The sequence below is a fragment of the Psittacula echo genome, assembly GCF_963264785.1.
Source record: "Psittacula echo genome assembly, chromosome: 1".
NCBI lineage: Eukaryota > Metazoa > Chordata > Aves > Psittaciformes > Psittacidae > Psittacula > Psittacula echo.
In genome coordinates, this window is record NC_137735.1 from 164979354 (window position 1) to 165000810 (window position 21457).

Consider the following 21457-nt stretch of genomic DNA (forward strand, 5'->3'; position numbering starts at 1 on the left):
AGGTTGAGAAAAAAAAGAAAGCTAATAACATCTAAAGCTATTTTACTTCAACAGCACACCTCCTTTTCTCCACACACTATGTACCTCAGGATCAAGTCTCCCTTCTCATTCAGCATAGCATGTAAATATCTTCCCCATTAAATTAATAGCAAGACTGAACTCACAAGGGGAGTTCATGGGATCTCACGTACATCTCTCTTCTGAGGGTCAAAGCCCTCTTTGAAGCAGGAACGTACATTGGTTTGGTGAGGTGCTGTGGAAATAAAAAGCTTGTCTGTGTTAAATGTCACTTTTGAGATGGAAAAGCTTTCATGGAGAAAACACTTTTGTACCAATCTCTGGCAAATGGTTAGGGCCTGGATGTTGCATGTCTCTCATTTATTCTCTAAAGAGAAGCATCAAAATTTACCAAAGCAGCCCTTTTTGCAGCCACGAAAGGAAAAGAAGATCCCGATAGCATGCACCAATTCCAGTGCTGGACTTGCCTCAGCCAGCAGGGAATTACTTAGGATTTGGCATACGCTCCTCTTCAAAAGTCCAATTAATTTACATAATTCCTAAGAACAGGCCCCACAGAAGTGATGGTAAAGCTTTTAATTAGTATCAGGCTCAAAGTGATACACTGAATAATGAACTGCTCTCTCCACACTTTATTCACATTGACAGGGAAGGCGCCTGTTTAATAAAAGCAGTTACAAGAAGAGGAATGGAGGGGTGAGACTTTCCCCTGGTCCCCGCCAGGCTCTGCAGCCAAGCAAAAGAAATGCCTAAAGTGATTATGGATGACAGAATCCAGTCCTTTACCACTATTTCATGGCATTCAAAGCCACCTAAGAGGGTGTCACTAGCCATTATTTTCTACCAACATCTCCAAGTAAGCTTCAATTTTTGCTGAAATGGAGATGAATAGGCAGAATATTTTTGATCAGCTGGAGCATTTTACAGCCTTATGCATGGTGAACCTTTACTCCTACTGGCAGCCAATGCTTCCCAGGAGCAGCCCCACTAACCACAAGGATTTACACTAGCAGATTGCCTGTCCTGGGCTTCATAAGCCCTGTGCGGGTGATGGAAATACCCTCTGAGTGCTGAGGAGCAGTAAGGTAAGCTGGATCGACTATCAAGGATGCAGAGGAGTCCCTTAGAGCCAAGTGAGAAATCATGCCACAGAAAGCACAATGAATTAACACGGTATGAGCACTACAGACGATCATTCAAAGGGTCACAATCTCTAATGTGGTGGATCACAGCCTACGATGATGCTCACAGGGAATGAATGGAAAAGTGTAAAACCCTCCACTGAGCTACTATCACTTGCAGCCCAAACCCACTGGCAAAAGCCAGGGCTGTTGCAGCTCTCACTACGAAGCAATTAAACCCAGCCCCACACTCATAGTTTTAGAGCAGTATGCATTTGTAAATATGCCAGCGTGCACAGGCTGTGACCCTCCAGGCCACCTGAAAGAGCGCTTTGCACCATCGTCTCTATCTTCATATGGTGACCCTTCTGCAAAAACACTGATGAGCTTTGCAGCAGCTCACTGCATCCAGCATCACCTGCAGGGCTAAAGGCTGAACATCTGACCAATTTGGTGGCCTTCTATGATAGGGCTACAAAACTGATGGACAGGGGCAGAGCAGTTCACGTCATCTACCTGGATCTGTGCAAAGCGTTCGACACTGTCCCACACGACATCCATGTCTCTAAATTGGAGAGACACCAATTTGATGGGTGGACCACTCGGTGGATAAAGAACTGGCTGGATGGCTGCACGCAAAGAGTTGTGGTCAATGGCTCCATGTCCGGCTGGAGACCAGGAACGAGTGGTGTCCCTCAGGGATGGGTGTTGGGACCGGTCTTGTTCAACATCTTTGTCGGTGACATGGACAGTGGGATTGAGTGCGCCCTCAGCAAGTTTGCTGATGACACCAAGCTGTGTGGTTCGGTTGATACGCCGGAGGGAAGGGATGCCATCCAGAGGGACCTCGACACGCTTGTGAGGTGGGCTGATGCCAACCTGATGAAGTTTAACCATGCCAAGTGCAAGGTCCTACACCTGGGTCGGAGCAATCCCAGGCACAGCTACAGGTTGGGCAGAGAAGAGATTCAGAGCAGCCCTGCAGAGAAGGACTTGGGGGTGTTGGTCGATGAGAAAATGAACATGAGCCGGCTTCAGTGTGCGCTCGCAGCCCAGAAAGCAACCGTATCCTGGGCTGCATCAAGAGGAGCGTGACCAGCAGGTCGAAGGAGGTGATCCTGCCCCTCTACTCTGCTCTCGTGAGACCTCACTTGGAGCATTGTGTGCAGTTCTGGTGTCCTCAACATAAAAAGGAAATGGAACTGTTGGAACAAGTCCAGAGGAGGCCATGAGGATGATCAGGGACTGGAGCACCTCCCGTATGGAGATAGGCTGAGAAAGTTGGGGCTGTTCAGCCTGGAGAAGAGAAGCTGCGTGGAGACCTCAGAGCAGCTTCCAGTATCTGAAGGGGACCTACAAGGATGCTGGGGAGGGACTCTTCATCAGGGACTGTAGTGACAGGACAAGGGGTAAGGGGTTAAAACTGAAACAGGGGAAGTTTAGATTGGATATAAGGAAGAAATTCTTTTTTGTGAGGGTGGTGAGGCACTGGAATGGGCTGCCCAAGGAAGCTGTGAATGCTCCATCCCTGACAGTGTTCAAGGCCAGGTTGGACAGAGCCCTGGGTGGCATGGTTTAGTGTGAGGTGTCCCTGCCCATGGCAGGGGGGTTGGAACTGGATGATCTTAACGTCCTTTCTGACCCTGACTATTCTATGATTCTATGATCAAATAACAAGTCAGCAATGGTGCTGGGAGGAGAGCCAGGCTCCTAATTCCCAGCCCTCTTCTTCAGGTACTGAGATAGCCACTTGATTTTCTCCTTCACAGCTAACAGGCCACTAGCAGTGCAAGTTTCAAAAATGATGCAGGTTTCAGGTGATTTGGGAGCCTAAATTTCATTCCAAAAGAGATGCACAAACAGACTTACAACAGCATTCAGACTCTTTAAGGATGCAGATAGGCTTTAAGGAAGTACCCGTGTGGGTGACATAGTTAAGTCCTAATAATAAGGTCGCTAAGCATTGGCTTTAGGTTTCGGGCTCAGAAAGATGTACTTTCATATCATGATAGTCATTTGTCCTTTCTGGTACCTAAATATCTTGCTAAATCTGGCTTCTAAGTATTTCTACTCAACAAAGGTCATTTAAGTGTAAATAAACTCAGATTTGTCCATGTCACAAGAGTGGAGCTCAGGTAATTTTACAGTGGAATGGGTAAGGCAGACAGAGCAGGGGGACTTGGCTAAGCTGCTTTTGCCCGTGACATTTAGGAAGCTGTACTATGGGCTGGTTGCTCTCGCTGTGTCCACAAACCCAAGGAAGGGCATCACCTGCAGATTGTGAAAAGCTCATTTTAAGCCCATTCTGCTCAAGACAGAACATTGGAGTCGTCTCATTTTAAACCCAGCAGCTTACACAGAGTGTAGATAAGAGGAAAAGGCTCTAATGTGAACTCCGAATTCCAAATACTCTAAAAGTCAGGGGTCTTTTGGTCCAGGATAGTCAGATTCACACCAATTATAAGACCGCAACTCCGTGCAAAATTCAGAACTAAGTCTGAATGCTGAAAAGCTGCAAAGTTGAGAGGCTGATGAGAAACACTGAGCACTTAATAAATGACCGAACTGATCCTCCTTTAATCTCTACCAGTGTGAAACGCTATTGCCTTCAGTCACATCTCTCCTGGTTTACCCTACTAAAAGACACAGAAGAAGTAGGCCCCATCTGCTATGATTGGAAACATGTTACTTGATTCAGGTTTTGTTTTCAAAGAGAATCGCTTCCCCCCAGTGTTTTTTCCAATTCTCTCAGTAAAACCGGCTGTTCCTAATAGCCTAATTTTAATCACAAAGCTCATGTGTGGTAACCAGTCACCAACACAGTAATAGCAGTGGTTAAGCTGCCTCTACAGGAATGTGACATTGTTTTTTTTAATTGAGCAATAACTAAATAAATAAATAAACAAACCCTCTCAAATGCAACCCTCTGCATTATTTGCAGATGAATCAGTCTTGTTTGTGATTCAACTTCCTTGGCTAAACACGGAATGATTTACCCTGAAGGCACATACGTTCTCTGCAGGGAGACAGAAATCCCCTGGTAACACACAACATGAGCAAACTGTCTCTTGCTTTGACAAGTGCAGTCACAAGAAAAGCAAAACGCAGAGATAAGGGGTGGGGAGTAAAGGAAAGGGTGCTGGGAGGGAGGCTTTAGAGGTATAGTGGCCCTGAAGTAATGAGCACAAGAGCCAGCTACGAACTGCACCTACTGAAGAGCCCCTTAAAAACTGCGGATGCTTCCGCCTAGCATCAAATTTAGCCCTACAGATTGTAAGCTCCTCTTGTTGAATAAAAAATAGTTGCCATAGAAACAGCAACATCGCAGAGTAGCCGGTCTAAATCCAAATACACCTTCTCCGTATGGCTTGGCCCGACGCAGATGGCGTTAGAGCAAAGATCCCCTCCTACACAGCGCCTGCTTAGATTTGCCTAGGCACTAGAAGCACAAGCAGCAGAGGCAAAAGAGACAGATACGCATTCACCTGGGCTTTTTAGAGGGGTTTGGGTTGGGTTTCTTAATGTCTTAGAACATTTAGGACCGCCACACCACTGCACAGGCATTCACTAATGAATCCTGGTTAGTAGCCATGGGATACTACAATCATTAAGTATCCAGAGCACCTCTCCTATGAGGAAAAGCAGAGGGAGCTGGGTTTGTTGAGCCTAGAGAAAAGAAGGCTCAGGGGAGATCTGATCAATGCACATGAGTATCTGAGGGGAAGGTGTCAAGAGGATAAGGACAGACTCTTATTGTTGCATAGTGACAGGACAAGAGGATAAACTAAACCACAGGAATAAACTAAACCACAGGAATAAACTATACCACAGGAAGTCCCACCTGAACATGAGGAAGAACTTACTTACTATGAAGGTGACTGAGCATTGGAATAGGTTGCCTGGAGAGGTTGTGGAGTCTCTTGCCCTGGACACACTCAAGAGCTTCCTGGACACAATCATGAGCAATATGCTCTAGGTGACCCTGCTTAAGCAGGGAGGTTGGACTACATGACACCAGTGGTCCCTTCCAAACTCAACCATTCTGCACAGATCCCATTTCACAGGTGGGAAAGTCAAGTGGAAAGGAGAACACACAGGTGGGAACACCTACTTGAGTGGTCCACAGAGGTATCACCAGATTCCATGTCACCTGAGTGGCACATTTGACAGCGGAGACATCCTTGCTTCCAAGAGCCATGAAGGCTCTTTACATCTCAAGGACCTTTGGAGTATACACCTAACGATGCTCTTACAAAGATAAATGGCTTTAATGATCTGAGACAGGAGCAGGTCAAAAGGCAGATGAACAACAGAGGGGTGAGGATGCCATGCGTGTCCCCCAGCCAGGCAAACAGCAGTCAGAGAGACGGGCTGGCGAGTGCTACGGACGGGGAAGAACAGATGGAGTATAAATAACCTGGCAGCCTGCAAACAACATGGCTACTCACAGGTTATTAAAGCACAGCATGCAGAGCAAGGGCCAGCCAAGCCATCAGTGCATGAAAGGGCTGGTGGGATTCGGCTTCCAAGTGAAAGCAAAAGCACGTTCATTTTAAGCTACTGCATTGGCATGTGCACATCTAGGAGGGTGGGTGAAGACAGAAAAACCCTGATGGACTTCAAGTCTATTCATATAACCCAGGTCAGGATTGCCTCTGAGCAGAAAGGAACCCTTGGGTTTCTATATATTAAGCTCCTCCAGAATACCAAATAATGGAAGAAGACACCCTAAAACACCCAAAGGGTTTATTAACTTTGAAGAGGTGTTATCCTCCTTTTAAAATAAAACAATCAGAGGCTTGGAGCAATAGTCAGTCTTACTCTTTGCACAATTAATCCGATGGGAAAATTATATCTTAGAAGAGGGGAAGGAGTCCTGTTTAATATCATACTTCAGAGTGTAGAACTAGAATCATCACTCTGTCCTCAATTTCGGGAGGCAGTTCTTGCCTGGGTGATAGGTGGTCCCTCTACCACTCTCCTTAGAAGAGATATGTCCCAACAGATTCCTTCCATGTCATTAATTTTACCATTAATTAATACCATTACTGGTAACAGGAAACAACCAAAAGCTCAAATTAGAAACAGTGCACAATGGGCTGGGCATAGCGTAGAGCTTTTTTTGACAGAAAAAGAACAATTTTGAGCTGGATAAAAACAATGACACCTTTGGGAAAGGAGGACCAGAGAGTGGAGACAAGAGCAATGGGTCCAAAGGCTATCAACAGGAATTGCTACCTCATCTTAGATAACACCTCTCCCTCCTAAGCATCTGTGCTCTTCAATGTGTTTATCAGAGTTTGGGTTAGAGATGTGGCTGGTGACAGCTCCATCCAAACTAGTCATCAGGACCCACTTTATAGCAATCGGAGGGAATTGGGGATAAGATGCCCATATGCAACATCTAAAGAAAGATGGTGAGCATCCCAAATCCTGTCTAGAATTCAGTTGCCCAAACAGGTGTCCGAGGTGAGCTGAAAGACACCTGAAGATCCATGACATCTGCATGGGACTCACAGACGAGGCACAGGAGACCAGGGGAAGCATAATGAGATGTCAGAGAAGAACCCTAGGACATTATCTGCCTCTCCAGGAAACTAAATCCCGTGACCTGGGCTTTAAGCAACCTGGTCTACTGGAAGGTGTTCCTGCCCATGGCAGTGGGCTGGAACTAGAAGAGTTTTAAGGTTCATTCCAACCCAAACAATTCTGTGATTCTACGATCTGTGTCTAGCATTCTTCTTACACAAGCTACAGAGCTTTGACTCTAAAAAAATGCATTGACTCATAAATACTAGGGCTAGAACATGCTGTGTTTGGAGTCTGGCTTCCTGATGCAAGGCTTAGAAAGTACCAGCAATGCCATTGCTGAAGCAGATCACTGAAATTGTCACACTTAACTTGAAATCAGGCCCCAGTAATAGTTTCAACCTCTTTATTAAGCTCTGGCTGGTTTTTTAGGTGTCCTCTGAAGCCTAAGCCATTTATGACCAGTACCAAGCATGGGGGATCCCTACAGCACCCTGAAATCAGAGCAGAAACAGCAAAGGACACATCTTGGGCTGTGGCCTTTCAGGGGGTTTTGTGCTCCTAAACCACTCAAACACCCTTGAAAATCCTGTCTGCATTTTGCTTTCTTTAAGGCTCAAGATGTTTTCTGAACAGAACAGGTTGACAAAATAGCAGGTGTGCTGCAAAAAGCTTTTGTGAAGAAAAAAACTTATTCCAAGATGTGCAGTTTGCAAAACACTATGTTTAGTAGCTATATAATAGCAGCCTTTTCTGGCAGTTGAACGTCAGTCACGTTCCTTCTCAAAAGATCCTACAGCATTTTACAAACACTTTCAACATATGGCCAACTGTAAAATAGCACCAGAATAAAACCAAGATCCTCTTTGCAGCCTTCCCCCTGTTTGCAACCAGGCTGAAGCCTCTCCTTGAATGCCAAGAAGGGATGAAGGCACTTCTACAAAGGATTTTTGCATCTGCTGCCAAAGACCTCCACACACGAGTCCATCTCCGTGTTGGTAATTCAGGCTCAAATCCGTGTCTTACGAGGTCTCAGGTGGAACCCAACCCTGTTACACTAAAGCCAAAGAGCCTCATCACCAATGCCAACACTGGGGTGATAGACCCGTAAGAGGAGCCACTTCTTGCACTACAACTGCAGATCTGCTTTGCCAGGAACAGCAGCTAGGACCACTTTGATGGCACATTAGTGACAATGCCCAGTCACGCACAGCTCAAAGAACAACAGCAATTTAAGTCATAATCCAGCTGAATGCATGGGTGCTCACCCTAGGGACCGCTCTTGTCTTTGGAGCAAGCACACATTCTCACTAGCTACTCAGTGATGAATTTCTGTAGGAAATGGGGAACATACAGACTACAACTGCTTGGTGTGCAGTTTACCATGTCCAACAAAGTAAACATTTCCAGCTTTCCGGAAGATTTTTAACAGTTGCCAGCTGTCAAACCCTGTGTTTTACATCTCATCTAACACATGACAGTTACAGTAGCATAAAGCCCCGGGCACCATGTAGAAACATTACTTCAGTGCTGGGTTTGCAAAAAAACAATGAAGATTAACAAACATGATTTAAAAAAGAGAAAAATTATAAAACGATGCCTTGGATTCCACACTTTTCACTGAGACCTGGGATTCCACACATAAATATTGGCTTATTTTGTAGATCAGACAACTCTACTCTCGTAGTCTCCTACAGCCTTTCTGTAATTCATGTTTAAGTCACTACCAGAGGAAGACATGCTCAAAGGCACGAACAAGCTCTCATATTTTCTCTTTAATCAAGAGGCATAAGATAGGGTTGATTCACCCTGAATGGGCAGAATATTTGTGTGTGATGTCCACACATAAATAATTTACTCAGCCTCGTGCCTTCCCAGCACCAGAACTCAGGGGCTTGAGGTAAAACCAGACACCGAATTCAGCTCACCTTGTGCTCAGCTTTCACACTGCAAATAAAGAAGCCCTACTGACCTAATCCTGTCTTTTTGTCACATTTGGCCCCAAAGCAACTCTCCTCTTGGGCCATTCAAACATTCCAGTGTTTTGCATTGTCTTCTAAGAAGAACATGTTTGCAAGCTCCAACCACATGGCAATGGCAACTGGGATTTGCTGAATTTAATTTATGACCCTCATGCAATAATTAAAGTAAGTGGGTATAAGTCTGCCATGCTGAGAAGAGGCAGCAGAACAGCTGTTAGTTATAAACCTTAAAAAAAGAAGGATGCTTTATGAGCCTCATCAGAAACATTCTTCACTCTTTCATATTTGCAGCAATAAAATTTACACATTAGGCATTCCTTATTGTGATTTAATCCCTGCCCCACACAATGCAGTTTTGATCTCCAAACTTTTGCAAATGCAAACTTTAATAGAGTTGGCAGATAGATGCGTTATATGAAATACATGGCAGAGAGTCAAAACTCTCTGCACACCACTCCCATCACAGCACAAGGCTGCTCAAACCCACGTTCGTGCCGAAAGCCAACACACAAATCTTCCCACTTCTCCCAGCCCAGCATAGCTTTCACATGGCAAGCAAATAAGCCGCTGACTGGGCCATTAGCAAATTAATGCGTTCCCAAATTAATGTTGCTAATTCAAGTGTGTCTCAGCTGGGTGAGGAGCCTGGATTCTTCATGGGAAGCTGTTAGCATGTCCCTGCAGAAAGTGTGAAGGAGGCACCAGGGTTTTGAGGCATGCCAGGATGGGACACGACTGCCTTCTTCCAGTTATAGGAGGATAAAATCACTTAGGTGGAAAAGACTTTTAAGATCAAGTCCAACTGTAAAACTAACACTGCCAGGTCCACCTCAAAACCACGGCCCTAAGCATCACACTGCATCAGTATTTTGGGGTGTTCCAGTGCCATGATGCTTAAGGGCAGAGAAGGAACCTAGAGGCTTCCCAGGCTGGATGAGCCAGCAATGGTGGTGGGGATGGTTCTGTGATCCCTCAAGTACCCAAGCCAGAGGTGACACCAGAGACAGTGCAGCACCATGCACTTCAACGCACCTTCCTGGGCATCCTCTCGCCCATCACAGCAAGGATGTAACAGCTAGAAACCAGACGGGCACAGCTGGAGCCTTCACGATTAACAGCAGTGCATATCTGGATGGGAAATTAAAAGTGGTGCCTCAGGGTTGAAGCACGTCTGTAACTATCAAAAACCAAAGTCAGAAGGGGGAAAATAAAGAGGTGGGGAGACGACAAAATTATCTCCCACTTCCACTACAGATTCTTGAAGGAAGTTTCTCTGCCTCGTGGCTTGTGATCACATGAAAATTTAGGTGCAAGGGTCACAGAAATCTGCCCACAGAAATATGCCAACTTTCATATTTGTAGCTTTACAATTTCACTGTTGAATCTAATACCTTTGCGCAGGTCTAACAGAGTAAGACACATTGAAAATCACATTGGAGCAATCAGTGCTCACCCCCAGCCCCTAGAAAACACTGACTGCAAGAAATCAGTTCTCAGCATGGAAAATTCACATATAAAACTGCGTTTTATACCAACATCTCACTTGTGACCTTTCATGGCTACGTATAAGAGCAACGGGCCTTCCTGCAAAAGTTTAACGTAAGTCACAAAACACTCTGTGGTATTTACTCATCATGGGTTCTGTAAGCCAAGGAAAAACATGTATCTTTTACCTTGAACACTTCCATTGGAAGAGGAAAATTTGCTGCATCATTAAGGGATTTTTCCAGAGCGCATTTCCATTCAGATATTGTCTTCAAGGAACAGATATCTAAAGCGATGACAACAACAAAACAAAACAAAACCAAGAGGTGACTGTTTGGGAACCAAACATTTTTGAAAGACTTGGTTTTTTATGGCCTAAAAATGGATAGTACAAGTGAAATGAATAGTGTGTATATTCCAAGCTGTACAGCATGGATAAATTCAACACAAAAGCAACTAGCAGGGGCACATTTAAGGAAGATTGTATTTCATATCCTGGAGTAAAACCCAGGAAAATGCACATCCTTCATTTTCTGCTGAAGAAACAAGAACCATACCATCTTATTACCTGAAAATAACAAAAACTCTCCTTTGATTTTCAATTCTCAAAACACCTGACGTTTTCCAGTTTGAGGAGCCTCAGGTCTTCAGCCAGTATTAGTTATATTTGAACAAAACCAGAGACACTTTACCAAGCCTTCTGTCCACTGGGAAGTCTTTTCTTATTATATTGCAGGGTTGCAGGGGTTTTGAGATGGGTGAGGGTAGCTGTGGGAAGGAACATTTCTACCCAGCCCCATTTATTAGTACCACCCTCAAACCAGAGCATCACACCAATTCAAAGACTTACACTTATGAGTTTTCATCATAATACTCCTAAGTAACATCTTTGTGCAGATTCACATTGCTTTCAGTGAGTTTCTTTAAATAGGTTTAATATTATTAAATCATTATATTAGCAAGCCCTTTGTGGTTCAGTGCAGCAAAATGCCTATGAATCATCAAAGGAAACAATGTAGGAAACAATACTATGATGAAGAACATTATATTGGATTTACTTCTGCCCTAGAAAACATATTGTTATCCTGCACGTAACAAGTTATTCATATCAAAGTCTTAAGGAGACAAGATAGGTAGATAGATTGCAACAATTATTAAAATGGAAATGAACATTTGCTCAGTAATAAACTTGAACCTCGATAAGCAGTGAACAGTGTGAAGCTTTCCTTTTGTCAGTTTGGCTTCATACACTTCTATCACAGTTCAGTTCAGAACAATTTGCATTTCAATTCTGTACATCTAATAACTATATATATTTACTAGCTAGCAGAGATTTACCGCTGTAGCTTACAATTGGGAAGGAGGAAATAAAACATATGTATAAAAAAAGCGGAATTGGCAAGCACTGTTTTCACCTAGCACCGATAGTGCAAGAGAATTTTATGCTCTGATTTCAACAGATTTAAGACCTTATCAAAATAGGATTTGCAGGATCACTCACTGGAAGTGGATGTACTTATACTTCCACTATATCAAACCTCCCTACTTCAGAACAGACATCAAGGATATGCATATGAATTTAAACACACTTGAAGGGAAACATCAACCTTTCACTTTCAATTCCTTAACTGTCTGGTTATTAATGGGAATATACATTTCAAGTCTCTGTTTAGAGCACAGGCAGCAGTGAAAAGTGTTAAGAAGTGCACTCTTTACCTAACTGTTCATTATTTTATAGCTTTGTTGCTCCGGTTCTCCCTTACTTTCAGGAGCTCTGATCAGCTCCAAGTGCAGGGAAGGAAACAACCCACCTTGTTGCTTCCTCTTTGGTTTTAATGATGCCGAACAAGGAAATAGTCAATAGGACACGATTTTGCCCCAAAAGTTGCAGCCACCCTGTTGTTTCAACTAACAAAAAGTGTGAGTTTTGGGAAATGCTGCTGGATGCTTCCCTGCTCCCTGGGGAGAGTAAGCTGAAAACAGACCCTCGTTTTCTACCGTGATGGCAGTGATGCATAGGAAAGAATAATGTGCCATTTTTGGTGACTTTGCCCTGAATCAGTGACAACAAGCAGCAATTTCTTTGGGCAATGTCAACAAACTCCAAGAGATAAAGACAACTCCAATGGTTTCAATAACCAGCAAGCAGTATCATACACACATTTAATTAGTAGCAGCTCGCTTGTGCTGGAGAGTATATGGACACTAAATTGCATGGTTATAAGAGCATAAAGCACTGTGCTTAAGTGACAGGGTTGCAGGTAATTGAACAAAGTGAACTGTGTCGATTTTTATTTAGGTTAACAAGGAGTGAGCAATTAAAATGACTGCCAATTTGTCTTTAAATAGCAAGTAACATAAAAGGAGGCAATCTCTTCCTGCATAAACAGTCGAGGCAAGACCATCAGTGGCTCTGTGTCAAGCAGCCTGTGCCAATTTCCACCAGCGAGGAGGCTTATTGGATTCAGATACACCTCTGAGGGGAAAAATAACCTATGAGCCCTTTGCCTCAATTAAAAGGGCTCGTAAGACAAAGTCCCCGAAAGTTGCCGCCTGAATACAGCCAGGATGCTATTTCCTAAGGACCCTCTTGCACATTCTTGTACATCAAGTGGGTGCTAGGATGTGGATGGCTTTAGAAAAGAGACCTCTCCACCCAAAATACTGCAGACATTTGGATCCATGGGTCTCCTTTATATGAGATGCTCTGCATCTAGAAAGACTGACCTCAAACTGCTATCCAACGTGAAACCCATCCTGGCAAGTCCCAGAGGTGGATCAACACACTAAAATCACAGCCCAGACACACAAGGAAATAAGTTGAAGGGTCATATGCAGTATCCAAGTCAAGGGTAGGCAAAGCACTGCCATAACCTGCCAAACTGATGTGTAACTCAACATCCTCATTTGACAACAGTTGAACATGCAGCCTTATCTGGGAGCAGCTGCTTCTGCTCAGCATCTCTTCAGAGGAGATTCATAACAGTTTGTATATAAAGTCCAAGGCTGTTCCTGTTAACAGTCAAGGAGTCGCCTTAACTGGCTTCAGATGTTCAAAAGTTAAACAACCAGCTATGTGTTCATTAGTTTCAACCCACCTGAGTGGAAAACACAGGCTTATGAAGATGTCATTTCATCTGACCTACGTTAGACATCCCTTAGGCATCCTGCAACCATAAAGAGACAGCAATAGCTCATGCTGAATTGTTTTTCCTATGCTTGCAGGTGAATCTAATCTCTGATGTGTAAAGAAACAACATACTGCCCACTGAGTCTCCTTGCTAAGAGGGTCCATGCTAGGTCTTTCACACAATTAATGTCTTTCTAGTATAATCCTATATATTACATAAGTCACTAGGAAGCATGTAAGCAGGCAAGGATGTGTCCCTGGCTCACTCTCCTGGCCAGGGGTCCTTAGGAAATTGAATCCCTTGACAATTTGTGGTTCAGTACCTTCATCCCTGAGTTTTTTTAGAGCTCTCTGCTTCCAGCATCTCATCCTGACAACATTCCTGTCCGCTCCCTCGAAGATTTCGTTTGCAGACTCAAATTTGAAACCCACCGCATAAGATCAGCCACTTTCCGTCATCTTCCTCTGGGTTGATGTCTCATACGCTTTATTCATCCATTGTGCTTTATGAACATTATGACATTAGGTGGACATCAAATGACTGAGATAGCCCCCTATGTCAGAAAAGGAACAACCAGCATTCCTGCCTCCAGAAACTGCATTTCTGCAAACTGCAAAAACTCCAACCAACATTCCTGTCTCACCAGATTCCCGTTTCTGACTGGCTACTCCCTGGAGACCAGAAGGGAGAATAAAAGGAAGATCTTTGGGGGCAATGTCCAGGAGAAGACTTGTGAGAAAATGGAAGGGTTCAAAACCAAAAGGTTGTTTCTCAGCAAATTTCTGTGAGACACAACTTTAGGAGATGTAAAGGAATGACCACCTATTTAAGTCAATGGAAGTCAGGAAAAAGAAGTGAGCATTGAATTCATTAATAACAATGTTCATTAAAGAGAAATGTTGAGGAAAGGAAACAGGTATCAGATGAAAACAGATGAGAAGAATGATGTCATCATCCCTGGCAGTGCTCAAGGCCAGGTTGGACACAGGGGCTTGGAGCAACCTGCTCTAGTGGAAGGTGTCCCTGCCCGTGGGACTGGAACTAGATGAGCTTTAAGCTCCCTTCCAACACAAACCACTCTATGATTCTAAGAGAAAGAAATTTTAAAAGCAGTTAAATCAAGGAGATGGGAGAAGAAACATAAAAAACTTCAGCAAATAAAGCATCCAACAACAAGTTTAGAGAACCCATAGAGAAAGAAGCACAACTGGATAAAAGGAGAAAAGAGTAGGAAGAGAATGAAATAAACAAAGAGGAAGCACAAATCTCATTTGGGCCATTTCTGTATTGATCCACCAAACCTATACAGGCCAGGAGAGTTCAGAGACAGTCAATGAAGAAGTGTTTCTCTGGAACACAAATATTTTCTAAAGTGACAGAGTGAGTGATATTCATGCTCTCCAGCATTCGCATCTAATTTAGAAGTAATGGGGAACATTGATTCCTACTGATCAGTGAAGAAAAACACACGCTTCCAAAAAGCATCCAAGACCCCAAGTTAGACCCAAGATCCAGACAGACTTGTGAACACAACTGCTTGTATCACAGTAACCACTCTGAATGGGGTGCAATGGACAGAAGCCATATCAGAAACATCTACCCAAAGGAGGGCTACCTTTCTGCTATCATTTGACATTAATGGAAAAAATTCACCCATAGCACAAGGAAAATGAAGCACAGACCTGGAGAAGTTGTTCATCTGCACAGGAAAGGTGGAATAGAGCTGCTAGGCCTGCATATTAACAAAGGAAGAACCTTATATCTCAATGTAAACTGTAGTCATGGGGCATTCAGCTTGGAGGTAGAAATGGGGACTATGCTCCACGAGACATGGCCAACAGCTTTGTTGCCCCAAGTATAAGCCACAGCTTTATGAAACATACAGATGGTACACACTTTCTGCCCCAAAGAAGACCATGCATGCAACAGTCTAAGCAGTCATGTTTAACCAGACCCCTAGCTCCAAGAGAAATCAAGTCAAACAACTTGACAACCAACTCAAGCAACTCGAGCCCTACCAATACAGAGCCAAGCTCCCTAAGTAGAGAGAAATCCAATTGCCCAGAAACTTTCACAAAGTTTTGACCACTCTTATTGAGTAGTGGAGAAGATTCACCATCCCAGTCATTCCCCACTGTAATGGGATATAGCCTGGATGCGAGCATATCTCCAAAGCCAGCTCCAGAACCGGCCACTGAATGCCTCTGCATGCATTTCTCCAGGAAGTTTCAAGCAGCCCTGAGTCCCTACTGTGACCTGTGGTTCCTAGCCCGTATCTCCTGCTTGCTAAACCTTAGTAATGCTTAGCCTTCCCCTACACCCAGCCTGGCCATCATTCTTGCCCTGCCAAACCCAGTCCCTCTGGAGTCTGATTCCAGCAGGCTCTGCTCTTGCCCAGCCTCGTGTCCCAGCCTGCTTGTGCCTGACTCTTAAACTTGCCTCCTGTCACTTGAACTTCTCCTACCCCTGGATTTGTGACTTCCAGTTTATGCCCCCAGACTGGCTCAGCTGCAGTCCCTATCTCTCTCCATCCAAGGTGGTTCAAACACTAAATTCAGCTTCTTCTCCAGACTGCAGTCTCCTGATGTTGAATATGGTCTGACGTACGGCAAAAACTTCACTCCCTTGGAGAAAACGCAGGACAAAATCTGTGATCTTTGAAATCTGGAAGACCCCATCTACCCTTACTCAAAGGAGCATTTTCTTAACTTCTAGCAACAGACACCCCAAAAGCCCTCGATGGGTAGGGCTGACATGGACAGGTAGACCAACCCAGCACCCTCACCACACTTTCAGTCTGGTTACATACAAGGTAGGTCTCTGTTGGTACATGTACAGCAGTGTTAGGGCAGAATATGAAAGACTTGTGTTAAGAGGGACTATGAGCATCCCAAACCACCTTCTCCACCCCTGGGAAATTTCACGGATGTCTACTGCTACTCAAAAGAAATGTGTATAGCCATGGAAAGACAAAGGCAGAAGGGGTCTTTGGTTGCAGGGAAAGCAAAAGGAGTCTAGTATATGTTGATAGGTGTCTCCTAGGACTTGATTCTGAGTAGGACAGCAGAAGACTGGCTCCCTGTGAGGCTTCCACTAGGATGCCTACAGCATGGCCAGAAAAACCTGGTCACTAACACACCACTGAAAAGGGCTGGGCAAGCAGGCACACCCTTGAGCGCTGCTTCTTGGTGGAAAACTGCACAAAACTGCTTTTATTGGACACTGCTTCCTTCCACGAATAGGCTAAGCTAAACAGAATTTATTAAATACATAATAGAGTTTACCCGACTCACTTTGAACGCACCTTAGATGGCTTTCACATGCCGTCTGTGTTATAGCTAGAAACTACTGTCAAAGCAATGTGAATGCTGGAGAAGAAGAAATGGGTTGCACAAGTATCTCAAAACATCAGTAAACGCCATAAAAGGTTAGTATTTTTAGGAGGCTCTTTACCTGCAGGTGGGTCCATTCTGTATTTATTCTCTTGACACCAACCGACTGGTCGAAGTCTGCAATCCAAGTAAAACAACCACTGGTCATAGGATTCAGTCTCCTCCAATCCCACATAGCGAAGGCGTAATCTTCCTCCAACATTTTCAACCACACTAACTATCCAGTACTGAAAGGGATTCTGGGAATCCTGCAGCTCTATTAAGGAATCAACTGTAATGAGGTCTACAGGGTTTTTTCCTCGCAGAGGCTGTTTGAATAGAAGCAAAACTCCTTATTTTAAACTTTATTTGAAGACTTCTCAAGGAAACAGATGACAGCAGAAGATTATTTTTGTTTTTCACACCATCATCCAAGCGATCAGCAAACAGTCTGTTCTTCTTCTATTTTACCCAATGTCTTCCAAGTGCAAATTCAGAAGTAAAACAGAAAACAACAGTTGTGCTAATTTCTCAACCGACATCATCAACAACAACAGAGAAAGAATAATAAAAGGTGGAACAGCTCATAAGGCACATTCACTTCAAGATGCTCCTGAGCAGCTCAAAGCCCAGTTGTAGGGAGGATTTAAAACCAAATTCTCATTGATTGCAGCTACAAGAACCAATCACAGGGCTGGACAACTAAAAGGTGACTTCTTTGGGCATGACCCTGAAATTGCCTTCTATGTGCTGATGTTTCACATCAAAGGCTTTACCTCATTCCTATTGGCAAATAGGAATATATTTGCTATAGGCTCTACTCCTATAGAGCAAATTATTCCCCATGGACAAGAGTCCATGGTGCTTAATCCAAAGTTCAAAGCCCAAAGCCAAGAGCAGGCTCCCACCAGCTTAAACGGTCTTGGGATCAAAGCCCAAGGCACATGGGGTTTGTTGGGTCAAGCCACCATGCCCAAGAAATCCCAGTGACTGAGGCTATTTGCTTGCAGATAGCATTTTCTGTGATCCCAGTTTTGCAACCATTTACACGTGCTTAACTTTACACCTGCAAAGCTGCCAACCGCAGGCATTAAAAAACCATGAGATGCTTTGCAGAACGATACCTCTGGGGCTCAATGGTTTTATTTTGCCGTTAGTTTTCTTCTTTTTCCTTATATACAAATTCCAATCCTTATGCAATTTCTTCATTCCAGGGCTTCAAGAGCAGGACTAAAGAACACCGCAAGAGCTGGGAGCATTGGTCCCCAAAGGAGATGCTAAGCGCAGGCAGAATGTGTTAAAAACAAGGTTTTTCAACCATAACTATTCTATGACTCCATGATTTTTTTTTCCCTCAGTGTTTGTCCCATTTCTACCTAATTAAATAATACAAACCTCTCATAGCATATTTTTCAATATTAATTCTGTAAATCAGAGTCAGTCCAGGATGGTTCTTTTTAGGGGTGGGTAGAAAAAAAAGAGAACAGAGCGCCTTATTTTCCATACAAATTCTCCTTCTTGTTGATTTTTGAATGCATTCAAAATCTCGAAATGCAACTGATTTTTAATCTTCATTAATCCAAAAATGCAGCAACACAGTGAGAATTTGGTAAAAATGTACTTAAAATTAATTCAAACCTTATCATGTATACAGTTTTAACCAGCTCTATGATTAACAGATATTTCTCAGAACAATATGTTTGCCATTACAAACCACTCCTTTACAGTGTAAGCTACAAGCACTTGTAGTAGTCAAGTATTATTCCATGGCAAAACACGGTGTCAGAATTTAATAATATAATAGAAATCTGCTTTAATGGTTTTTCTCCTCTCATACAACTGCTTCACGGCAACAAAACATTCTTTAATAGGAAATGATGGTGTAATGATTTAACTTCTTACAATAAATCCCTGGCTGTATAAAAGCACCTATTGCTTCTCTGACTTGTGTGCTAAATTTTAAGCCAATGGGTCTGTCATTTACCACCGAGAACTGAATGGCTAAGATTAATTAATGGCTTGCATGAAATATTAACATTTACCATGCAAGAACTCTCTATATGCATGGCTAGCATGGAAAACTAGATAAATAGAAGTACCACTACACATTGATTTAACAGTATGAAACAATCTGCAGCACTCAGGAACAGCAAATCTGCCGACAGGGGGTCACATACATTGCACAACACAGACAGCACTAAGCACATATATTGCATCAAACACCAGAAAAGGGTCAGAAACTGTTTCAAGCCAACGCAATGTTTTCCCTCTCTCTCTGCATTTCTGCCTGGGGCTGCCTTTTTTTTCCTCTGCCTGTGGAAAGGGAATGGGGGAGGTTTGCGATGGCATTGGCATACAAGAGATGGGTGTTGGACACCACCAGCTTTCTGCATATGCCACCTGGAAGCGGTCCATGAATGGGGATGTGACAGACCTGAGGACGTGCATTACTTCAGGCGTGTGAGGGCTGTTCAGGTAACAGACTGGGGGAAAAGAATCCCTGATGGCACACGATTTGTTCTCCCTGTCGTGCAGCTCGCACTGCACAGGCATGTGGAAAAAGGATGCAGCTGTGGCCGTCCCTCTGACCAGGGACAAAATGATCAAAACTAGGGCCTGGATGGGTGCTTGCTTCCAAAAAGCCAACATGGGCTTTTTGGAAGCAAGTTTACACAAGGTAACAAAGGGCCTACACAAAGGTAAACCACCTCTGTGCCTTCACTCTCAGCCTAAATACAGAGGGCCAGGGAGGATTATCTCTTCCTCAAATGCCCACACAGCATCCATATAAAACAGGGCAGGTCCCTATGAAGAAGATGCCCTGCTCCTGTGGTTTCAAGGTGAATATGCAGGAATTTTTTCTGAGATCTCAAGGCATGCCGAGGCTGCGCCTGGTGCAAGTCGCCCTGCGAATATGATGCACAGACTGGGCTCTTGGCCATAGGGATGCATCTAAAAAACCAGACCCTTCTCTCCTGCATACTGACTGAGGTCATCTCACCCCACTTCCCTGCTAAATCTGTTGGGTTTAGGTGGAAGGAATGCCCTTGGGGGAGCTATTTCCATGTATACATAAACACAATAGTGCTCCCCACGAACCTATGAACCCCCTCTCCAATCTGTGTCATGTATTGAAAGCTCAGGTCACCATTTTGGTGGATCTAACAGGGCACTGAAGGGCTGTGTCTTCTTCCCTAGAGACTCCCTCCATGCTCTTCTTCCCAACCCAGCCTTTTTTGAATACCCAACTTTCTAAGCACCACCTTCCAGCCTAAAGGCAAACCAAATTACCCGTCACTGGGTCAGGAGTAAAACCAGCAGAGCCAAGACAATCTTGCCACCAACATTTTGGCCAGTACTGGGTCATTTTGCCTGCTTCTGGCACACAGATGCTGTAAGCACACAGCCCTACACATTGGGAACACTGCTGCAGCATGCACACTGTGACACCACATTGGATAGAAACTGCAATCTAATACATACGCCTTCCAGTAAGTTTGCAGGTGCAGTTCGGGCACCGGTCAAATCGTGTATGAGAAACTCCGTCCAGTCCATGTATTTCTCTTTGATTGCTGGAGAGGGAGAGGAAAGAAAAGCAATACTGAGCACAGCAGACTGCAATGGACTTCCACGTGTATCTCAGAAACATCTCCTTAGGGTTTGCCAGCTCTGAAATTCCAGATACAATTGTACTCCAGACTATGAGCTAAGCCAGTTTGTTGTTCAGTTCTCTTAGGCAACCCAATAGATCCCAAAATAAAGGAAGGTGTCGCTCCACTGGAGTCGCTGGCAGTGATTTACAACAGCGTTGGCTTATCATCTCCATCTCTCCCATTCAAAATTGGCCACCGCTTGTGTAACAGCTCGTTTCCTGCTTATCGCACAGGCTCAGATGTGATTTATAAAGTCTCTTTGTACGTTCAATAATGAACTGTGAGAAAAATAAAGCTGTGCAAACTTTTAGTTCCTGGACAGGACAACCGAAACTGCAGGTGCTTTCCACCACAAAGCAAAACAAAAATCAACCCTGAGAACATCATATGTCAGCTGCTGAGTCAATACACTTGCAAGAAGAAAAAGAATTTATCAGGAACATCTATTTCATTTCAAAACAGTTTGATTAATTTCTGAGCTAAACACTGTAAGCCTGTGTTACTTCATGATCTTTATCCAAACAGTTTCCAACACTTAAAATGAAATATATACATGCTGTCTCCAGGATTCAAATTCTGTTGAAATCAGGAAAAGTCAGGCACCAAAAGGCAACTCAGCAAATTTCAGCTTCAGAGATACACATGCTTCTTCAAATACATTGTGCATTTGCAACCAGAAACCCAGAAGCCAGACTTTGATTCCACCTGCCTGTAAATGGGAATTAAATTACACCAGAAACATTTTTCTCTCCCCAAAAACTCTTATGTGTGGGATAACCAACAGTGATATAGTAACGTTGCTAACACAGCAACACCCTTAGAAGGGAAAAATCACATGCATTTGAAAACTAAAATATTTCCTCTGAACAAACAACTGGATAGAATCATAGAATCACAGAATGGTTTGGGTTGGAAAGGACCTTCAGATCATCCAGCTCCAACCCCCTGCCATGGTCAGGGACGTCTCACACCAGACTATGTCACCCAAGTCTCTGTCCAACCTGGCCTTGAACACTGCCAGGCATGGAGCATTCACCACTTCTTTGGGCACCCTGTGCCAGCACCTCAGCACCCTCACTGTGAAGAACTTCTTCCTTATATCTAACCTGAACCTATCTAACCTGTTTCAGCTCGAACCCATCACCCCTTGGTCCTATCACTACAGTC

General features: G+C 43.9%; 1 protein-coding gene across 1 annotated transcript in view; it reads right to left on the minus strand.

Annotated features, from left to right (window-relative positions):
- SFMBT2 (Scm like with four mbt domains 2) overlaps positions 1-21457 on the minus strand; it is a gene marked incomplete at both ends in the record, with an annotated part of 99467 nt that overhangs the window by 41411 nt on the left and 36599 nt on the right. The window contains 3 exons of the mRNA XM_080632100.1: positions 10324-10421; positions 16720-16966; positions 20121-20209. Coding sequence (XP_080488226.1) covers positions 10324-10421; positions 16720-16966; positions 20121-20209 — 434 coding nt within the window. The remainder of the gene's footprint in view (positions 1-10323; positions 10422-16719; positions 16967-20120; positions 20210-21457) is intronic.